General features: G+C 44.2%; 1 protein-coding gene across 4 annotated transcripts in view; it reads left to right on the top strand.

Moving 5' to 3' along the window:
* Positions 1 to 18413, top strand: part of ASH2L (ASH2 like, histone lysine methyltransferase complex subunit) — a 47246-nt gene extending 28833 nt beyond the window's left edge. For 3 of the 4 annotated variants that reach the window (XM_084760319.1, XM_084760316.1, XM_084760318.1), the window contains exons 8-17: positions 2769 to 2844; positions 3677 to 3694; positions 5385 to 5478; positions 7545 to 7762; positions 11613 to 11780; positions 11977 to 12170; positions 15393 to 15485; positions 16584 to 16682; positions 17600 to 17659; positions 17756 to 18413. In XM_084760319.1, the coding sequence (XP_084616445.1) occupies positions 2769 to 2844; positions 3677 to 3694; positions 5385 to 5478; positions 7545 to 7762; positions 11613 to 11780; positions 11977 to 12170; positions 15393 to 15485; positions 16584 to 16682; positions 17600 to 17659; positions 17756 to 17863 (1128 nt within the window). In that variant the 3' untranslated portion in view covers positions 17864 to 18413. The remainder of the gene's footprint in view (positions 1 to 2768; positions 2845 to 3676; positions 3695 to 5384; positions 5479 to 7544; positions 7763 to 11612; positions 11781 to 11976; positions 12171 to 15392; positions 15486 to 16583; positions 16683 to 17599; positions 17660 to 17755) is intronic. The other variant, XM_084760317.1, reaches the window with a different exon arrangement.
* Positions 18414 to 20928: the final 2515 nt, after the last annotated feature.

The raw sequence follows: 20928 nt of genomic DNA, 5'->3' as shown, positions 1-20928 counted from the left end.
AGGGGCAAGGGCCGCCTCTGCAGCCCCATATTCCTTTTTCTCATAAGCCATGAGGGGGTGGTGAAGCATTGCTGGAGATGTGGCTGACTTGATAGGGTCCTTGTCTGCAACACTGTATAACCTGGGAGTCATGGTGTACTCACGGCAGCGCACTAAGGGGGACAAACAAGGAGGACCCTGAGTTTGAGGCCAGCCTAGGCTACATGAGGCCTTGTCTCAAAAAAGAGGTGGGGGTGGGGCTGAGGATGGCTCCGTGCCCCCCAGTTCCCACATAAAATCCAGTAGTTGGCAGCATACACTGAAAAGCCCAGCACCGTGTGGGGCAGAGGCAGGCAGATCCTGGAGCTTCCCGGCCTGTCAGCCAAAATGACAAGCATGAGCTTCAGTGAGATGGCTCAGCTGGCAAAACATGCTTGCCACACATCCTGGTGATCCCGGGAGCCTGTGGTGGGAGGAGGAGGGGACCACTTTGCAGAAGTTGTCCTTTAGCCTCCACACGAGCACTTGCCTCATCCCACACAAAACGATGAGGAAGGAACCTGTTACTGACCTGGTCTTCACATAAGGATTCTTGGTTATGTGCAAGCCTCTCTCCACCTAACACACACGTACATACACACGTACATAGACATGGTATTTGTCTGCCAAAACACAGTGCTATTACATGCCCATAACATGATGGACTCCAAATCGATCATTATTGATACCTGGAAAAAACATCCACCTTACGTGTTTTGACTTTTGTCACAAGATCTCACTGCAGCCCAGGTTAGTTTAAGCTTATGATAGTGCTTCCTGCCTCAGCCCACCGTTTGCTAGGGTTGCATGTGTGAGTCACCATGCCTGAACCAGGAACCAGTTTTGGTTCTGGTTGTTCTTTGTCGCTAGGGCTTACTTTTCCTAAGTTTTTCTTTTTAAGATTTATATATGCTGGGTGGTGGTAGTGCACACCTTTAATCACAGCACTCGGGAGGCAGAAGCAGGCGGATCTTTGTGGGTTCGAGGCCAGCCTGGTCTACAGAGTGAGTTCCAGGGCAGCCAGGGCTACACAGAAAAACCCAGTCTCAGAAAACAAAAAAAAAAAATTTTATTATTTTCTATACAGTATTCTGCCTGCATGTACACCTACCTACCAGAAGAGGGCACCAGATCTCTTTATAGATGGCTGTGAGCCACCATGTGGTTGCTGGGAATTGAACTCAGGACCTTTGGAAGAGCAGACAGCGCTCTTAACCTCTGAGCTATCTCTCCAGCCCCCTTGAGTTGTTTGTTTGTTTTGTTTTTGTTTCCCTAATCTTTCTGTTAGCTGACATTTGCTCCTAAGAGCATTCTTTGTTGTTAAGAAATTTTTGGAAGGGAAGTCGGAGAATCTGTGTTGCTAGAACTGTAGGAGAAAAGGAAGTTTCCGTTTTTTTTGTTGCATGACAAAGGGCACATTGGCAACTAAGAAGGTGACATCTTTTAGATTTGCCTGAAAATGCCTGACTTGCGGCCTTGTTTTGAGGTGAAATCCTTTGTCCTCAGCCGCCTCTTCCTAGCCACTGAGACTGCAGCTGACTTGCTGCTTGCAGGTGTGAGGAGCTGTGGGGTACATCCTGGCAGATTTGAAGATCTGGGCACGGATCTGTGGCAGATTTGAAGATCTGGGCACGGATCTGTGGCAGGTTTGAAGATCTGGGCACGGATCTGTGGCAGGTTTGAAGATCTGGGCACGGATCTCTGTGGCAGGTTTGAAGATCTGGGCACGGATCTGTGGCAGGTTTGAAGATCTGGGCACGGATCTCTGTGGCAGGTTTGAAGATCTGGGCACGGATCTGTGGCAGGTTTGAAGATCTGGGCACGGATCTCTGTGGCAGGTTTGAAGATCTGGGCACGGATCTCTGTGGCAGGTTTGAAGATCTGGGCACGGATCTCTGTGGCAGGTTTGAAGATCTGGGCACGGATCTGTGGCAGGTTTGAAGATCTGGGCACGGATCTCTGTGGCAGGTTTGAAGATCTGGGCACGGATCTGTGGCAGGTTTGAAGATCTGGGCACGGATCTCTGTGGCAGGTTTGAAGATCTGGGCACGGATCTGTGGCAGGTTTGAAGATCTGGGCACGGATCTGTGGCAGGTTTGAAGATCTGGGCACGGATCTCTGTGGCAGGTTTGAAGATCTGGGCACGGATCTGTGGCAGGTTTGAAGATCTGGGCACGGATCTGTGGCAGGTTTGAAGATCTGGGCACGGATCTCTGTGGCAGATTTAAAGATCTGGGCACGGATCTGTGGCAGGTTTGAAGATCTGGGCACGGATCTCTGTGGCAGGTTTGAAGATCTGGGCACGGATCTCTGTGGCAGGTTTGAAGATCTGGGCACGGATCTCTGTGGCAGGTTTGAAGAGCGAGGGGTACATCTCAGCGGGCACTGTTGTAGAATGGACATTGGAAATTCAGATTTCTGTCTCTTAAAACGGGAGAATACAGCTATATGGGTCAGAATCCCTGTAGAAGGCAGAGGGAGAGGACCTAAGCATGGGCCTGCTGTGCAGCTCTCCCTCAGCCTGGTTGGTTGTCAGTTCCATCCTGGAGGCGTTCAGATCCTGGCTCGTGGCCTGCTGCACACATGCTCCTTTGTGAGTTCTTAAAGCATCCAAGTTGGGGACCTTGGAGCTTGATTATTAGAACTATGACTTTCATTTTCTGTGCTCTAATTTTGTCCATTTTTTAACGCAGGTGGCTAGTTACTTTGCTGGTGTGGTCTCTCTCTCACTAGGCTATTTCTTCTTCTAGGATCTTAGTAACATTGGCCCTGCTTATGACAACCAAAAGCAAAGCAGCGCCGTGTCTGCTGGTGGGAACCTGAACGGTATGTGTTTGAAGTCCTGTTGAAAGTTGGTCTAAGTGTGAAAGCCTTGCCTGGGATTGGGTGGTCTTCAGGATGGCCCACATCTAGAAAACTGCTAAGAGGCTTTTAAGTTCAAAACTCAGATTTTAGCAGCTAAAGTATCTACACTTGGGAAATGATAATGGAAGAGAGCTTTTGTCACTTTACAGCAGTTTGGTCTTATTAGTATTTTATTAACACGTTAGCTGTGGACATCAGTGGGATGCACTGCATGTGTGAATACATCGGACAGTGATGATGTCTGTCCACCCAAACTCAATATGCACTGAAGTGAGACAGATTCCATGTAAAACTCTGTACAATTTTCAGGTTAGACTTTCTTTGTTTTTGTTAGATTCCACATCTCTATCATAGTAAACACTTAATTTGGCAAATTCATTTGCTTTCCACTATTTTTCCATAGCTCAACAATCACTTGATCACCTTTGTGCATCTAATTTTTCTTGCCCTGAATTTCAGCCTAGTCAGCACATCAGCATTTCTGTAGGGATCACCCACTGCGGCGGTTTTTCCCCGTTTGGTAATCCACCTAATTAATGGAGGGAATTCTCTTTGCTGCTAATCTAATGAGAAGTAGGGGGCTAGGCAGTAGCTTAGTGGCTGCCCATCCCACGCTGCATGGTTCACGAACTTGTCTTTTAGAATCGGAGCATCTTAAATATATAATCTAGTCCACAGTTAATGTTCTAAGGTGTGTTGGAAATGTGAGTGTATTGTTTCTGTTCTTACACCATGCTTTCTCTTGGAGACTGTTGATATCTGACAATACATAGTGCCGCTTCTGTCCTTACAGGTGGAGCTGCTTTGGGAGGTGAATGCCTCTCTGTCTTCTTTCAGCCTCAGACTTAAGTATCTTGTGGTTTGAAGTGCTTTCTGCTGAGCTTTGTTAGAAGCTAAACTCCATAACTTTAAAGCATTGTGAAAGTGGTGTGACAGCACTTACTATGGAGCTGTGGTTCTAGTCTGATGGTGGGAGTAAAAGCTTGCCGTTGTCATATTCTGCCTGACACAGCCAGCCAGTAGTCCCCTTTAGTGTTGCTCACTCTGTTCAAGCAGCGCTAAATGGCAGTAGATTTGGCAGGTTTATGATTGATAATCATGTCATCATAACTGTTTGATGATAAACCTTTTATGAACTGTCTAAATGCCAGTCAGGTTCATAAAAGGACATTCGGAATTAATCTGGTGTGTGTGTGCAGAATATGACCTGCCCTCCATGTCTTCATTCTCTTATTGCAGCAGAACTGCTGGTAATTTCCGAGCTTGTTCCAAATGTACATATAGCACTCTGTGCAGTTGTTTATATAAAGGTGTTTTCCTGCAGTTCAGGGACCATTTTCTGGAAAGAAAAACAAACAGAGGAATGATAGAAATGAAAATAAAATTACACAGTACTTACTTCAAAACACATAAGGTAATACTCCTGGTGACATGAATATATGCCTAAGTGTTCTAATATAAAATATATAAATATATAAATTTGATTTGCCCTTACCTCCACAAACCAAGCCAATGTAACCTAACTTGGCTCATTGGCACAGGATTAAGTATATTGATATGGAACTAAAAATTGCTTACTAAATTTAAAGCCTTCATTCTTGTGTCATGTATAAGCATGGTGAATTTACAGACACTGCAGAGAAACACCTTTTTAGTATTTCTGTTTTTGTTTTCTATGTTTGGTGTACTTTTGTCTTGCTGGATATTCAAATGCTTTATGTAGATAATATCTTTTAATGTTTATAAAATATATTATGCAGTTCAAGCAAGTGGACATTGACCTTCAGTAAGGACATTTTTTATTGATGTTTTGTATTAAGTGATGAAAAAAGCATAGTTCATGCAGTTGTTTTCTTTCTTTTTTCTTTTTTTTTTTTTAGCTGTGGGTGCGTGGAATCTGGGTACAAATGCATTTGTGTCACAACCCCATTGGTATAGTCCATAGGAAAGGGCTTGAAAGGTGACTTAGCCAGTAAAGGCGCCTACAGTAAGCCTGCTGCTTCAGTCCAGGCCCTGGAGCCCCAGAAAGTACAGAAGCAACTCTACAGAGCTATCCTCTGACCTCCACATAATGGATGGATTGATTGGTTCCTTTTTTTTTTTTAATCACAGCGCTTGGGAGTCAGAGGCAGAGATAGGTGGATCGCTGTGAGTTCGAGGCCATCCTGGTCTATAAAGCGAGTCCAGGACAGTCAAGGCTACACAGAGAAAGCCTGCCTTGAAAAACAAAAAACAACAACAAAAAAAAAGAAGATTGAGTTACACAACTCAGATATCAGGCATACTAGATTCATGTGACCTTTCTGTCTGAATATTGGCCTAGGATATTAGCTGTGAAAGACAACTGATCCTTCTAGGAGCAGGCTAAAATCCAATATACATCAAGAAAAAAAAGTTCCGTGCTGTTACACAAATGCACTGGGAATGGTAGTCCCCATGGACTCTGAGTGCCTTGTGCCTCCATCGAGGCTCTGTGAAAGTGTTCTGCCATCTCTTCAAAGGGGGAATCGCAGCAGGAAGCAGTGGGAAAGGCAGAGGAGCCAAACGCAAGCAGCAAGATGGAGGGACAGCAGGGACTACCAAGAAGGCCCGAAGGTGTGAACATACCCCACCCCACTTACCCTCCTCCCTATTGGTGTGATGCAGGCAAAAGCCACGGAAAGGGGGAAAAACCACATTCTTATGCTTTGTCTGGGGTTTTGCTTGCTTGTTGTCAATGAGCCCTGAGCCCCTGCTAAGACAGAATAATTTCAAGTGAGGTCATCTCTTTGATGAACTCATTACTATAAACATAGATCCTTGCTCTGGGAGTACAGCTCAGTAACAGAGGGCTTGCTTGGCATGGTAAGACCCAGGTTGGATTCCTAGCATTGAAACAACAGTCCTAATAACAGTGTCTTCTGTTCCCTTATGAGATCTTGAGAAGGCTAGATGGGGAAGAGAAAATAGAGCTCACTAAATGTTACTTCCTTAACTTCCTGCCTCTCCTTTCTCATGTCTCTTCCTTTCCTGTTGTCTGAAGCTGAGGTGATGAAATCCAGGTCACTTCTGCTTTAGACTGGCAACCGAGAGTAAATCTCCTGCCTCCAGGTTTCTGTCCCTTGGTTTGTATACTAATGAGCTAGAGGGCTGGGATGTTACAGCTCAGTTTCTGTGCTAGAGCAAAGGGGGCTGGGATGTTACAGCTCAGTTTCTGTGCTAGAGCAAAGGGGGCTGGGATGTTACAGCTCAGTTTCTGTGCTAGAGCAAAGGGGGCTGGGATGTTACAGCTCAGTTTCTGTGCTAGAGCAAAGGGGGCTGGGATGTTACAGCTCAGTTTCTGTGCTAGAGCAAAGGGGGCTGGGATGTTACAGCTCAGTTTCTGTGCTAGAGCAAAGGGGGCTGGGATGTTACAGCTCAGTTTCTGTGCTAGAGCAAAGGGGGCTGGGATGTTACAGCTCAGTTTCTGTGCTAGAGCAAAGGGGGCTGGGATGTTACAGCTCAGTTTCTGTGCTAGAGCAAAGGGGGCTGGGATGTTACAGCTCAGTTTCTGTGCTAGAGCAAAGGGGGCTGGGATGTTACAGCTCAGTTTCTGTGCTAGAGCAAAGGGGGCTGGGATGTTACAGCTCAGTTTCTGTGCTAGAGCAAAGGGGGCTGGGATGTTACAGCTCAGTTTCTGTGCTAGAGCAAAGGGGGCTGGGATGTTACAGCTCAGTTTCTGTGCTAGAGCAAAGGGGGCTGGGATGTTACAGCTCAGTTTCTGTGCTAGAGCAAAGGGGGCTGGGATGTTACAGCTCAGTTTCTGTGCTAGAGCAAAGGGGGCTGGGATGTTACAGCTCAGTTTCTGTGCTAGAGCAAAGGGGGCTGGGATGTTACAGCTCAGTTTCTGTGCTAGAGCAAAGGGGGCTGGGGTGTTACAGCTCAGTTGGTAGAGTTCTTCCTAACATAGACAAAACCCTGGGTTTAATCCCAAGAATTGGATAAGCCAGGGATGGTGGCACACACCTGTAATCCTTATACTGGGAAGGTAGAAGCAGGAGGATCCAAGTTTCCAGGACATCTTCAGCTACATTGTAAGTTGGAGACCAACATGGGATACATAACTTTTTGTCTCAAAAATTAAGATGGGGGCTAGAGATCTGACTCTGTGGTTAAAAGCTCTTGTAGCTCTTGCAGAGAGAGGGCTTGGATTTGTTTCTTACACGTACATGGTGACTCAACAACCATCTGTAATTACAGTTCTAGGGGAATCTGATGCCCTCTTCTGGCCTCCACGCACCCAGGCACATGTGTGGAGCATAAATATACATGTGGACCAAGCATACATATAAAACAAAAACAAGTCTTTTAAAAGCAAAATAAATGTACTAAAAGAAACCACCCTTATTCACCCTGTTTCTCCTGTGCCTTCTCCCTTAATATGACCGTTCAACTTGTAAGGTGACTGACAGTATGTGTGTAAAGAGTCCCCAGGAGTTAGTTCTCAGTCCCCTACAAACCACAAGTAATTTAACCAAATCTCTGCAGGAAGTAAAGTGAGTCATTGAAGTTAAACAAAGCATTTGTTGTAAAATTGCATGTATTCCACCAGAAACAGCAAATCAGAGGCCTTTCCTTAAAGGATACAAGGCAGGTGAACTAGAGAGGGCTTCAGTTTCTTCACTTAGTTTCTCTTTTTTCAGTGACCCCTTGTTTTCTGCTCAACGTCTTCCCCCTCATGGCTACCCTTTGGAACATCCATTTAACAAAGATGGCTACCGGTATATTCTAGCTGAGCCCGATCCTCATGCCCCTGATCCAGAGAAGCTTGAACTTGACTGCTGGGCAGGAAAACCTATTCCTGGAGACCTCTACAGAGCCTGCTTATATGAACGAGTCTTGTTAGCCCTGCATGATCGAGGTGTGTAACTTTAAATGATCATTTAGAAATTGTACTGGTTAGTTTTTTTGTTTTTTTTTTTTTAATCATCTTTAAGAGGGGACCCTAAGAGAAAATGCCTCCATCCGATTGGCCTGTGGGCAATCTGTATGGCATTTTCTTGATTGATAATTGACATGGGAGGGCTCAGCTCACTGTAGGTGATGCTATCTCTGCCTATATAAGAACACAACTTGAGCAAGGCATGGAGGCAGAGGCAAGCTGATTTCTGTCAATTTGAGGCCAGCCTGGTCTACAAAGTGAGTCCAGGATAGCCAAGGCTACACTAAGAAATGCTGTCTCGAAAAAGGGGTGGGGGGAGGCATCCTGAACAAGCTATGGAAAAGTAAGCCAGTAAGAGCATTCCTCAATGGTTTCTGCCTCAGTTCATGTGCTGACTTCTCTCAGGGAGGGACTGTGGTGTGGAAGTGTATGATGAAATAAACCCTCCTCCCCAAACTGCATTTGGTCATGATGTTTATTATAGCAATAGAAATCTAGGTCAGAAATCAGTACCAGGATTGCGAGGTATTGCTGTGGTAGATCTATGTTGGGAAAATGTTTAGAACTCTGGTAAAGCCATTAGAGTGCAGAGCAGAACAGGTTGTTCCACGGATGCTTGGAAGATAAGAATGCTGAGAGCGTTGCACATGATGGAGGGAAGACTGAGAGTCCCTCAGAGACGCGAGATTTGATACTGTGGTTTCTGGTCAGCCAGGGCCGAAGAAGAAACTGTGGTTAAGAAGACAGCAGCAACATTGAGGTAAAATCTTCTAGGAAGTCTTTCCTTAGGGGCAGCACACAAACCTTTGGTCCAGTGTGGGCCAAGGCTGCATTTCAAGCTGTCAGCCAGACGAGTCTTCACAACTTACTGGTTTTGGCAGCTTTTGAACTGCATGATTAAAAGAGTCACAGAGAAGCTGAGGCTGAGCACTGTGACAGGCTGGGAAAGGCCATTGATGAAGGTGCTGTTTGGTTACTCAGGATTCAAGGGGTCATAGAAGTACCGTTTGGTAAGGTTGGAGTCCCTGAAGTGTGGCCGTGGAAGCCATTGTTGAAGATACAGCTCAGTTGTTGTGAAGGTGCTGGATTTGAGGAGTCATGCCGAGAAGAGAAGCTGAGGCTTGACACATTGTGCAGGATTGGAGTCCCTACCGAGTGGCCAGGAGAGGCTCCTGGTGAAGGTGCAGCACAGTTGCAGTGGAGGCTCCTGGGCATTGTAGGTGCCATGACCATGGTACAATGCTAAGGACAGTGGCAGGTGTGACGTGGAGCCTGTCTGATCGAAAGGGATTTGGTGCATGTGCTGCAGGTGGCAAAACCCGAGAAGTGCACCTGCCACACCCTTTGGAGCCCCAGACACAGGACACTTACACTTGGAATTTGTCAACAGCAATAGAAATCTACTAGGTCATCCAAATTTCCTTTATCATAGCCTGTTCTCGGGAGCTTGTCTTCACCCACAAGACCTGTATTAAACTTTTTTGAGGGTAGTTTCCCATGATTAGTTATTCCCATTAAGTACAAGTTTAAAATTTGCACCATCTTGTACAGCCACAAAGGAACCCAGCTTTCCACACTTAAACTCTGTGGGGGAGAAACTCAGATCACATCCAAACCATAGCAAGTATGCTCACGTTAGTGCCTCCAGAGTGCCTCATGGAGGAGAGGGCATTTGTAAACTAAGCTGGACATAAACCTGTAGCCATGGTGAATTCATACCAACACCTGGAATTCCAGCCAGACAGCAGAGGATGTCTCCTTGTAGCCTTCCCCTTTTATATATTTGTGACTTGTTTATCCAACAGTGGAAAACTTGACTTAACAAACAAAAAACTTGTATGACTAGATACTGTGGGCAGTTACATGTAGTGTACTTACTTGCCTGCTAATAACCCTGTATGATAATTTCAGAAAGTACAGTTTCATTAGCCAGGAACAACTTTTACTGCCAGAATGTAAGAAAGTATTTGTTTGCTTTTGGGTGTGTTCTTAATGGGGTGAGGGTTGTAGCTCAGTAGTGTAGCACTTAAATAATACATGAGTTCATTCCCTAGCACCGCACACACAGCGTACAGAGAAATGAGACTTGTCACACGAGAATACAACTGTGAGAAATCATTAGAATGTAGTATTTGTGTGTAGTTCTGTTTGACTTTAGTATCCATCAAGACGCTGTTAGCTTAGTTGTTTCCCCCCTCCTTTTCTTAGTGTGATATGCAGCCAGGTTGATTTGCTGGAGTGTTCTATCATTTTTCGTCCTCCTATATCTTGGTATGTGAGTGTAGGAGTGGGTGTGTGTTGCATCTGTGTAGGTGTGTGGGGGCTGCATGTATGTTTGTGTTGTGTGTGGGTGCTGTGTGTAGGTGATGTGTGTAGGTGGGTGTGCCGTGGGCACACATGGAGGTCAGAGGATAGCTCTGGAATCAGTTCTGTTTGGGTAGATTCCAGGGATTGAACTCAGGTCAGAAGCTTTGTGCATCAGTGCCCTTGACCCACTGAGCTGAAGGACGACATCCTGTCATCCTTTCATTTTGCTCTGTGCACTGTGTGCTACTTCACAAACTAGTACTCTTTATGATTTCCTTGTTGTTGTTGTTGTTGTTGTTGTTTGGGGTTTTGTTTTTCAAGATAGGGTTTCTCTGTGTAGTCCTGGCTGCAAACTTAGAGATTCGCCTGCCTTTGCCTCCTGAGTGCTGGGATTGAGGGTGTGCACCACCACCTACAATTTCTATTTTAATTTGGGTGTATAGGTGTGTCTGTGAGTGTATGCCCTAAGTGTGTAGGTGCTCAGCGGCCAGAAGATGGCATGGGAGCTCCTGGAGCTGGAGTTATAGGAAGCCATGAGCTGCCTGACATGGGTGTCGGGAACTGAACTCACATCCTTTGGAAGAATGCTCTTAACTACTGAGGCATTTCTTCTGCCCCTTGTTTTCCCATTTAATAGCTTTATAGAACTCCAAAATAATCCCTAAAACAAGGGAAGAGAGAGTATGGGGTTTCCTGTCATCTTGTGTGGCACTGGTCTCTGCACTCAGTTGTTCACTTCAGCTTTAGCTGGTTGATTGCTGGGGATTAAGCACTGAACCGTCAGCATTGGCAAACGTGTTCCCTACCTGGCCGTGGAGGCACGTGCGCATCCTTCCAGTTTTCTGCAGGCTGAGTCAGGAGTGTTGCCACAAATTTGAGGTCACACAATGCACACCAGAGCTATGTTGCAAGGTCCTGTCTAAAACAAAACATTATGTCACTAAGTCTCTCCCACACCCAAGTGAGGGAATTGAGCTGTCTCATGAAAGAATTTGTTATATTTTAAAAATCTTTACATCTTTATAGAACCAGTATGTAATCAATAAAATCAGGAAATGCACATCTCACTGCTGCCAATTTTCAGAGCCTTCTCGAGTTTCCTGTTTCATCCTGCAATGTCCTATGTAAGAGAAGATCCAGGTGCGGTCCCCTCTTGTGCTTAGTGTCCTGCGTTGTAGGATTCTCAGCACTGCAGCAGTTCCTGTCCATGGCTTTGGTGCGTTTAGAGAGGACAGAAGGCATATTTCTTGTTTTTATTTTGGTTGGATTGGTGCTTTTTTGTTTTGTTTTAGGCAGGGTTTCTCTGTGTGGCCATGGCTGTCCTGGACTCCCTTTGTAAACCAGGCTGTTTGTAAAACACACAGCCATCTGCCTGCCTCTGCCTCTCAAGTGCTGAGATTAAAGGTGTGCACTACAGTGCCCAGCTTTTTTTAGGCCTCTTTTTATAATCTGAGTATAGTCAAGGGATTCAGGCCTCTGAGTACCTCAGATAACTATCTGCCTTGATTCTCTCCCTTTGAAGCTCCCCAGCTAAAGATCTCTGATGACCGGCTGACTGTGGTTGGAGAGAAAGGCTACTCCATGGTACGGGCCTCTCATGGGGTACGGAAAGGTGCCTGGTACTTTGAAATCACTGTGGATGAGATGCCACCAGACACTGCTGCCAGGCTGGGCTGGTCCCAGCCCTTAGGTAAGCTGAGGGCACTCTGTGGGCCTTACAGCGGGAATATCTGGCTTAGGGTTTACCAGATTATGATCCTAAAATTAAACTCCTGAAGTAGTTACAAACGTGACCACAGGATGTGCAGAGAAAGCAGGAGCTTTTCCTTTAACAGACCAGTTAACCTATAGTCCTCTGACTTTCATGTGTCTTCTCATTGGAACAGGTAACCTTCAAGCTCCCTTAGGTTATGATAAATTTAGCTATTCTTGGCGGAGCAAAAAAGGGACCAAGTTCCACCAGTCTATCGGCAAACACTACTCGTCTGGCTATGGACAAGGAGATGTCCTAGGGTTTTATATCAACCTTCCCGAAGACACAGAGACAGCCAAGTCACTGCCGGACACTTACAAAGACAAGGTGAGCTTGTTGTCCTTCACCAGCACCTTGGCTTTGACACCTCTGGCAGCAGTGCCCAGAGCTTGAGTTTGGTTGTGATGGTGCCCCCTGGTTCAGACAGAGCAACAAAACTGAAAGAATTTAAGGTTTAGAACCGGAGAAGTCACCTAAATTCGACCATAAACGTGTTATCAATTCATTCTTTTTTGTGTGTGTGGACCACAGTGAAGTTGGTAGACATTGTTGTAATAAGCCCAATAGGTACTTTAGGAACTGTACTGCTACACATTGTTCAGTTTCCGGTGTTTCCGAGACAGGGTCATGCCTGTGTGTAGCCCTGGCTGTCCTGTAACTCTGTAGACCAGGCTGGCCTCAAACTCACAGAGATCCACCTTCCTCTGCCTCCTAAGTGCTGGCATTAAAGGTGTATGCCATCACACCCAGCTCAACTTTGTTTTTATATCTATCTGTCTGTCTCTCTGTCTATCTATCTATTTATACAATTTTACACAGAGAAACCAAAAAGTAATTTTTTAATTTATTTTTTCCAAAAAGTAATTTTTAGATGAAATATACATATATATTTTTTAAGATTTATTTATTAAATATATAGTGTTTTGCCTGCATGCATGCCAGCACACCAGAAGAGGGCACCAGATCTCAGCATAGATGGTTGTGAGCCATCATGTCATTGCTAGGAATTGAACTCAGAACCCTTGGAAGAGCAGACAACAGTACTCTTAACCTCTGAACTATCTCTCTAGCCACCAGCTTTTTACACGCTAGGCTAGCATGTAGCTCTTTTTCTTTCTTTCTTTTTTGTTTTTAAGTTGTTGTGTATGTGTTTTGCATGCATGTGTGTATACATACATATGTATAATACACACACACACACACACACACACACACACACACACACACACCTCCCCCCCCCCCCATGTGTATGCCTGGTGCTCACAGAGGGAATTGAATTACCTGGAACCAGAGAAACAGATGATTATGAGCTGTCATATAAATACAGAATCAAACTGGGTCCTCTGCAAGAAGAACAGTTGTTGCTCTTAACTGTTTAATTGTCTCTAGTGGTAGCACACACCTTTAATCCTAGCACTCTGGAGGCAGAGGCAGGCAGATCTCTGTGAGTTCAAGGCCAGCCTCGTTTACAGAGTGAGTTCCAGGACATCCAGGGCTGCACAGAGAAACCCTGTCTTGAAAAAGAAACAAAAAATAATTGTCAAATTTACTTACTTTTGTTTTATTATTAGTGTTTTGCCTGCTTATATATATGTGCACTCTGTGAGTGCCTGATGCCCAGAGTCAAAAAGAGGACAGTGGATCTCCTAGAACTGAACTTAGAGATTGTTGTGAGTCACCATGTAGGTGTCAGGTCCTCTGGAGGAGCAGCCAGGACTCTTAACCACTGACCCATCTCTCCAGCCCCAGCCTTCTATTCAGTTTTAATGATATCTTTTTTAAAAAGAAGATTTTTTAAAATTATGTGTATGTATGGGGGTGTGTATACCTGATTGTACTGCCCACAGAGTTCAGCCATGTCAGATTGATCCACTTGAGTTGGAGTTACAGGTAGTTTTCAGCCACTGCAAATGGGAGCTGGGAACCAAACTCAAGTCCGCTGCAAGAGCAGTACCTGCTCCTAGCCACTGAGCCATCTACCGGTTTAGCCCTGATGTATCTTCTGATGAACCAAATGTTAATGTTTATGTGGTTAATGTTTTAGTTTTGGTTTTTAGTTTTCTTCTATACATTTATTCCTATTATTTAATAATTTGGGGGTACCCACAAGTCATAAAAATATCCTCTATGGGGGCTGGAGAGATGGCTCAGACGTCTAGAGCACTGACTGCTCTTCTAGAGGTCCTGAGTTCAGTTCCCAGCAACCACATGGTGGTTCTCAACCATCTATAACATGCTCTGATGCCCTTTACTGGCCTGCAGGTGTACTACTTATAAATAAATAAATCTTTAAAAAAATATATCGTCCATGTTTACCTTTGGCCTTGCATTATGTCACTGATAACTTTGAAATAATACTTTGAATAAAGTATGGTGTGGAGGTTGACCCTATTTTTCCTTAGGAATCAAATTATTCCAACATCATGTATTTAATTTCTTGTATTCTCCATTGGATTTCTTGGTGTGCTTAGTGAAAATCAAACAGTCATACAAATGATTCTTGTCAGTGATGCCCAAAATGTTAAAGAATAAGTTTTGCAGGCTGGAGAGATGGCTCAGCGTTAAAACCACTTCCAGAGGACCCTAGTTCAATTCCCAACACCCACATGGCTGATTACCACTGTCTATAACTCAGGATCTGACACCCTCACACAGATGTACTTCCGTGCAAAACACTAATGTACATGAAATAAAATAATAATGAAAAAAGACGTCTTGGGGGCTGGAGAGATGGCTCAGAGGTTAAGAACACTAACTGCTCATCTGGAGGTCCTGAGTTCAATTCCAAGCAACTACATGGTAGCTCACAACCATCTATAATGCGCCCTCTTCTGGCCTGTAGGTGCAAGCTGGCAGAGCACTGTATATATAATAATAAATAAATCTTTAAAAAATAAAAGAAAGTCTTGCCAGGTGGTAGTGGCATAAGCCTTTAATCTCAGCACTTGGGAGACAGAGGCAGGTGGATCTCTGTAAGTTGGGGGCCAGACTGGTCTACAGAGCAAGTTCCAGGAGAAACCCTTCCTCGAACAACCAAAGAGAGGAGGGAGTGGGGGGGTGGGGTAGAGGTAGGGAGTGAGAAAGTTTAGGCTCTGAAACTTTTTCCCAATAATGTTTATTTTATAGGTACTTTGTGGTTTAAAGAAAAAAAGTGTAGTGTGTGTATAATTCTCTGCCTAAGGACCTTTTTTGGAAATGTTTAACAAACATGTCCAGCTAATCTCCTTTAAGAAGCACTTAGGAGCTGGGCATAGTGGCCCATGTCTTTAATCCTTACACTTGGGAGACAGGCAGGCAGATCTCTGTAAGTTCAGGGCCCACCTGGTCTATGAGATGAGTTCTAGGACAGCCAGAGGTACAGAGGTACCTAGTGAGACCCTGACTTGGCAGGGGCTAGGAGCCACTTAAGAATTGAAAATTGACAAAACTCAGTGGCAAAGACTTTACAAGGACGTTGCACTGTCTGTGTGAATCTGAGTTTATTTTCTCCATGATGATCTATCTGGTTTTTCAATGTGTCTTTTTCTTTTTTCTTACTGGATTTTCAAGGCTTTAATAAAGTTCAAGAGTTATTTGTATTTTGAAGAAAAAGACTTTGTGGACAAAGCAGAGAAGAGCCTAAAACAGACTCCCCATAGTGAGGTGAGTCACAGTCATAAACATGTCAGAATAGTAAGTCTTTGAAGATCAAGACTCCTTGAGGATAAAAGTAAGGCAGCCTAGGCTCAAGGGGACTGAAGGGTGCTGGGTAAGGTGCTGTCTATAGCTAAGAACTTCCTTCTTCGCGTAGATTGTGGCTCCCTCTGTAACGTGTGTTGCATGAGAGTATTCTTCCTGGGACTCTAAAGAAAGGGCTACAAAGACAGTGACCTGATAAGAAACCATGCAGGAGAGTAAAGAAGCCAGTGAGATACTCTTCTTATTGAGGGAGATGCCTAAGCATAGAGGGACACCCAAACTAGAAGAGACTGCTCTGTCACTTGGAGATACCAGGGGCTGGGCAGCTCACTCTCTGTTCTAGAATTCTCCCTGCCTTCCCTTGCCAGGAATCATTACTGCAGCCCAAGGTCCCAGCACAATCAAAGAAGGACTGCTGGCACATCTGAGTCACCCTCAAGGCCCAAAGATGAAAAAGAATGGGGAGTGGGGAGAAATCCTGAAAAGCCGTGCGGGTCAATAGGAGAAGTGTGAGATGGAGAACCTAGAGGTCTAATTGTTTTGGTGCCAGAAATTATATCAGTTGAAAGCTGAAACAGGCACAGAAAAGTTCTTGCCAGAAAGAAAAGTCTTTCTGATACTTCTAAGTACAGAATGATGAAAGTTGGGTGTGTGGCACATGCTGGTAACCACAGTGCTTATGGGGTACACAGGAATTGAGGGTCACCCTCAGCTGCAGAGTGAGCTGGAGGCCAGTGTAGACTACATGAGACTGTCTCAGTCCCCCCCTCCCTGTAAAGTATAATGAATAATGGAATATAGAACTGTCTGGTATATGTAGCATGGAAATTCAAAAACAACCCTAAAGTCAGCTGGAATAATGCATGTGTACATTAATTTCACTTGAAAAGTCTAAAATAGCAGTACTATTATTACATAAGATGTATGTTATTCTTAGAATGAGCACATCGTTGTCACTCTGGTAGCAGAATTAAGTGTTCTGCAATTGAGTTGCTTTTCTTATTTTTAATCTTATTTTGTTCTTTGTAAAATTCTGAAGTAAAACCTTCATCTTCATTTCAGATAATATTTTATAAAAATGGCGTCAATCAGGGTGTGGCTTACAAAGATATTTTTGAAGGAGTTTACTTTCCAGCCATCTCACTGTACAAGAGCTGCACGGTATGTACCCTGCATTTGGTCTGTTTGTATAACTTACAGGAAGTGTGTGGGTGGGTTCTAATGAAAGAGCCATTGATTTGAGGGGAAAGTGATTTCTAGAAAGAAATCCAAACTGCCTCTGAGAGGCCTGGAAATGTAGACACATTTGGATGTCTCAGAATGTTTGCATGGGCGAAGTCATGCATTAGTATACACTGTGCTTTGCAGGTAGGTGGTAGTGTGCAATGTGAAAATTAAAAAACACATGCATTTGTAACATGTGTTACATGCATTGGTGTCATGTTTGATGGCCTGCCATCAATAACTGTTTCTTAAACTTTTAAAAATATATATGGTGGCACATGCTCTTAATTCCAGTACTTGGAAGGCAGAGGCTAGCTGATCTCTGTGAGTTCAAGGCCAGGAGTTCCAGGACCGTGAGGTCTTGCCAAAAAAAAAAAAAAAAAAAAAAAAAAAGTCTTGGATGATGAAAGAGACTATCCTTACTACGTGTTTAAAAAGGAAAACTTAGCATATGGAGATTTCCATAGTTTATTACCTTCTATGGAACAAAAGTAAAATGAGGAATTCTCTAGTCTCCAAACAGAAATCAATTAGAAGTCTGCTTCTTCCTGATGCTTGATAGACATTAGGGTGTTGACCACTGTTAGCAATGTTAACATATATTTTGTTTGTTCCAGTTACACCCTAAGTATCTTAGCAACACTGTTTTATTTTGGAACAGGGTCTGCTATGTAGCTCAAGCTAGCCTCAGTCTTGGGACCCTCCTGCCTCAGCCTCTAGTGTGTGCACCACAGTCTTACTGCCTCTTCTTTCCCCTTAACTATCCGTGCCAACTGAACTTTTGTTTTCTTTTTCCGTTTTTTTATTTGTTTGTTTTTTTCTTTCTGTGTCTGCTTGAATTGAACGTATCCCAGGTTTCCATTAACTTTGGACCATCTTTCAAGTATCCTCCAAAGGACCTCACTTACCACCCTGTGAGTACCATTAGAATGTAACATGCATCCTTGCTATCATTTTTTCTGTGGCTTTTGTAATCACCCATTTTCCTGGTTTCTTTTTTCCTCCTGCAGATGAGTGACATGGGCTGGGGTGCTGTGGTAGAACACACACTGGCTGATGTTTTGTATCATGTGGAGACAGAGGTGGATGGAAGGCGCAGTCCACCCTGGGAACCCTAACCAATCCTTGCTTCAGACAACTTTGTGGAACAATATTGGGGTTTTGCTTTTGTTTATATAAAGTGTCAAATGTTTTCCCAAAGATGCTGCAATACATTTTCATCAAGGTGAAAGAGGCTGGGTGGGGCTGCAGCAGACTCTCTGCTGTCAGCATTTCCTCTCCACTTTGGGAGGGCCATAAGTCAACAACTGCTGATTCTGAAGATGCTGTAAACCCCTGTAACACTGGTGCTGTGCCACATGCTGCCAGCTGGACTCGGTACCTTCCTATGTTTTCTGAAAAGAGAGTAATCATGCCCAAGCAGATAGCTTATTTAGAAATGTTTGCATCCCTGCTGGCTTTTGGGGAGGCAAGTGTGTTTCTGAAAGTGGCTGAAATCAGTGGCAGCACATTCCAAAGCAATCTAAAGGCAATCTTTTTGATGTGGAGTTTGAGGATCTGTGTAGCTAGTAGGTTTCTACAGACTGTAATTGTGAAAAGAATTTGCCTGCAGGTTTAACAGAGTTAGATCTTTTCTCCAATTAAACTTGTTTTCAAGCTTGTGTGGTACTTGGCTTCACTTGAGGTTGAGTTTCTTTTTATTATTATTATTATTATTATTATTATTATTATTATTATTATTATTATTATTAATTTATTCAGATTACATCTCAATTGTTTACCCCTCACTTATCCACCCGCTCCTCCCTCCCTCTAACTTTCACCCTATTCCCCTCCCCTAGGTCTGTGACCGAGGGGAGCCTCCTTCCCCACTATATGGTCGTAGGCTATCTATCAGGTCTCATCATGGTAGCCTGCTTAACCTTTCTCTGAGTGCCACCAGGTCTCCTCATCACAAGGAAGTGGCCAAATATGGGGCACCAGAGTTCATGTCAGAGTCAGTCCCTGCTTTCCACATAACTGGAGAATGTGCTGTCCATTGGGTAGCTCTGAGTAGGGGTTCAATGTTTACTGCATGTATTGTCCTTGGTTGGTGCCGTAGTTTGAGCAGACACACCCCCCACCCCCCCACCCCACTCCACCCCCCTGGGGCTGGGCCCAGATCTGCCCATCGTGATGTTCTTCTTGTAGGTTTCTAGGACCCTCTGTCCTTCTATTTCCCCATTCTCCCATACTTCTCTCATCTAGAGTCCCAATAGGATGTACTCACATCTATTCCAATCTCCTGGTAAGTGAAGACTTTCATGGGACATCCCTTTTGGGCTAGGGTCCAATTATAAGTGAGTTTATACCATGTGAGTCTTTCTCTTTCTGGCTTAACTCATTCAGTATGATCATTTCTAGTTCCAGAGGTTGAATTCTTGTTGGTGGCAGGATGGGAGGCTTCTGACTTAAGTCTCCACTCCTCTTGTATTGCACTCCTCCCTGGGCAACCAGGTGGTTTTTTTATCCTGTGTAAACTGGAATCTTAAATAGCAAGAATGGGAAAGGCTCTTCCAGCTCCTCTCTGTAAACCTGGTGTTGATGTGTGCAAGTTGTTCTCTGCCTGCCTGCCTTCCTAATAGCCAAAGGTTAAGAGAGAACAATGACACTGAATGTTCCTTTAGGGGGACTCCCTTAGTTCCCTCCCTTTTAAATACATCAGTCAGTGGCAAGTGCACACCCCTGGAGTTACCTAAAGACTTCCCTATGTAAGCACAAGGTAAAGTGGTTTACCAAGAGCTAGGTAGGACGCAGAATTATAGAACATTCCTACATTTCTATTGTTCTTCTAATTATTTTGTTTTGCTATTTAAGAAATTCCTCAAGGTTCAAGTGAATATTGTATGGTGGTTTTTGTTTTGTTTTTGTCTTTGTTTGGTTTTAGTTTTCTTGCTTTTTCAGGATAGGGTTTCTCTGTGTAGCCTTGGTTGTCAGGGACTCTCTTTGTAGTCCAAGCTGGCCTCGAACTCACAGAGATCCATCTGCCTCCTAAGTGCTGGGATTAGTGCCACCAAGCCCGGTTGAGTAAATGCTATCTTAACACAAATGGTGGAGCTCTTACACTTTGTCCTGCTGACTGACCTAGACTCCCTGTTTCATACATTGAGTATCAAAGCGTTTTGAGGCAGGGTCTCTGTAGCCTGGCTGGCTATGTAGACCAGGCTAGCCTCAGACTGACTTCGTGCTTCCTTTGGGGGAGTCAGCTTCTAAACACCTACTAATGCAAGGACTGGTCTGAGAAAGACAAGCCAGCTTATAGAGTGAGATCCTCCACGTTTGAAGGACTCCAAAGAAAACAAAGTGATGTTATTAGAAGAAACTACAGGTAAGATGTTAGCACAGCAATAACCATGCACAGGTCTGTCTCACCTACTAGATGTCTGTGTGTTTGGCTTTCGAAGGTTGGAGGCGACCAAAGTGCTGCTGTACCTGACAATGTGGTGGGTCCTACCATTAACCCTAGCACTCAAGAGAGGCAGAGGCAGAGGTAGGAGGGTTGGGTTAGAGAGTGAGACTCCGTCTCTAAAGAGCAAAATTGAAAATGTCACAAAAAGTGTGCAGTTGTGATCTTGCATGTGTTAATGAGGTTCGTTTGAAAGATGCAGAAAAGAACTACCCATTTAGAGGTACTTCTTGGTACCTAGATTACCATTGACAACTAGTTTTATTCAAATGTAAAATTAAACAAATGGGTAAAACATCTCAAACAGCACAAAGACACTTAACAGGGTGTGAAAGCGCAAATGATAGTGCAGGTAAAGCTGCAGTACTTTACCTTTTCTCTTGAACCCAGCACACTTGTTGCTGCACTAACTCAACAAATGATTGCTTTCTCTTAGCTGATCTTGAGAACGGTTCTATCAGAAAAGCTCTACAACTGCCCTGCCTACCACCCTGGGATGGGCAGTACTCTTATCTGTGTCAAAAGTAGACTGAAAAGAAATCAGAATGAGTTATAATAAATATCAGTTAAGTCTTAAGACTTCAATAAATACCAGTGTCCCCACTCTGTTATATTCATAAATAAGCTAGAATTCTTTGCAAATAATGGGAATTACTCACATTACTAAAACCATAAAGGACAGAAAAGTGGGCCAACAAGATGGTGCGGCAGATAAAAGTGCTTGCTGCCTACCCTGAC

This window comes from Acomys minous, assembly GCF_964271855.1.
Source record: "Acomys minous genome assembly, chromosome: 15".
Classification (NCBI taxonomy): Eukaryota; Metazoa; Chordata; class Mammalia; order Rodentia; family Muridae; genus Acomys; species Acomys minous.
The sequence above is the reverse complement of the archived record's forward strand: the minus strand, read 5'-3'. Positions and strand labels throughout refer to the sequence as shown.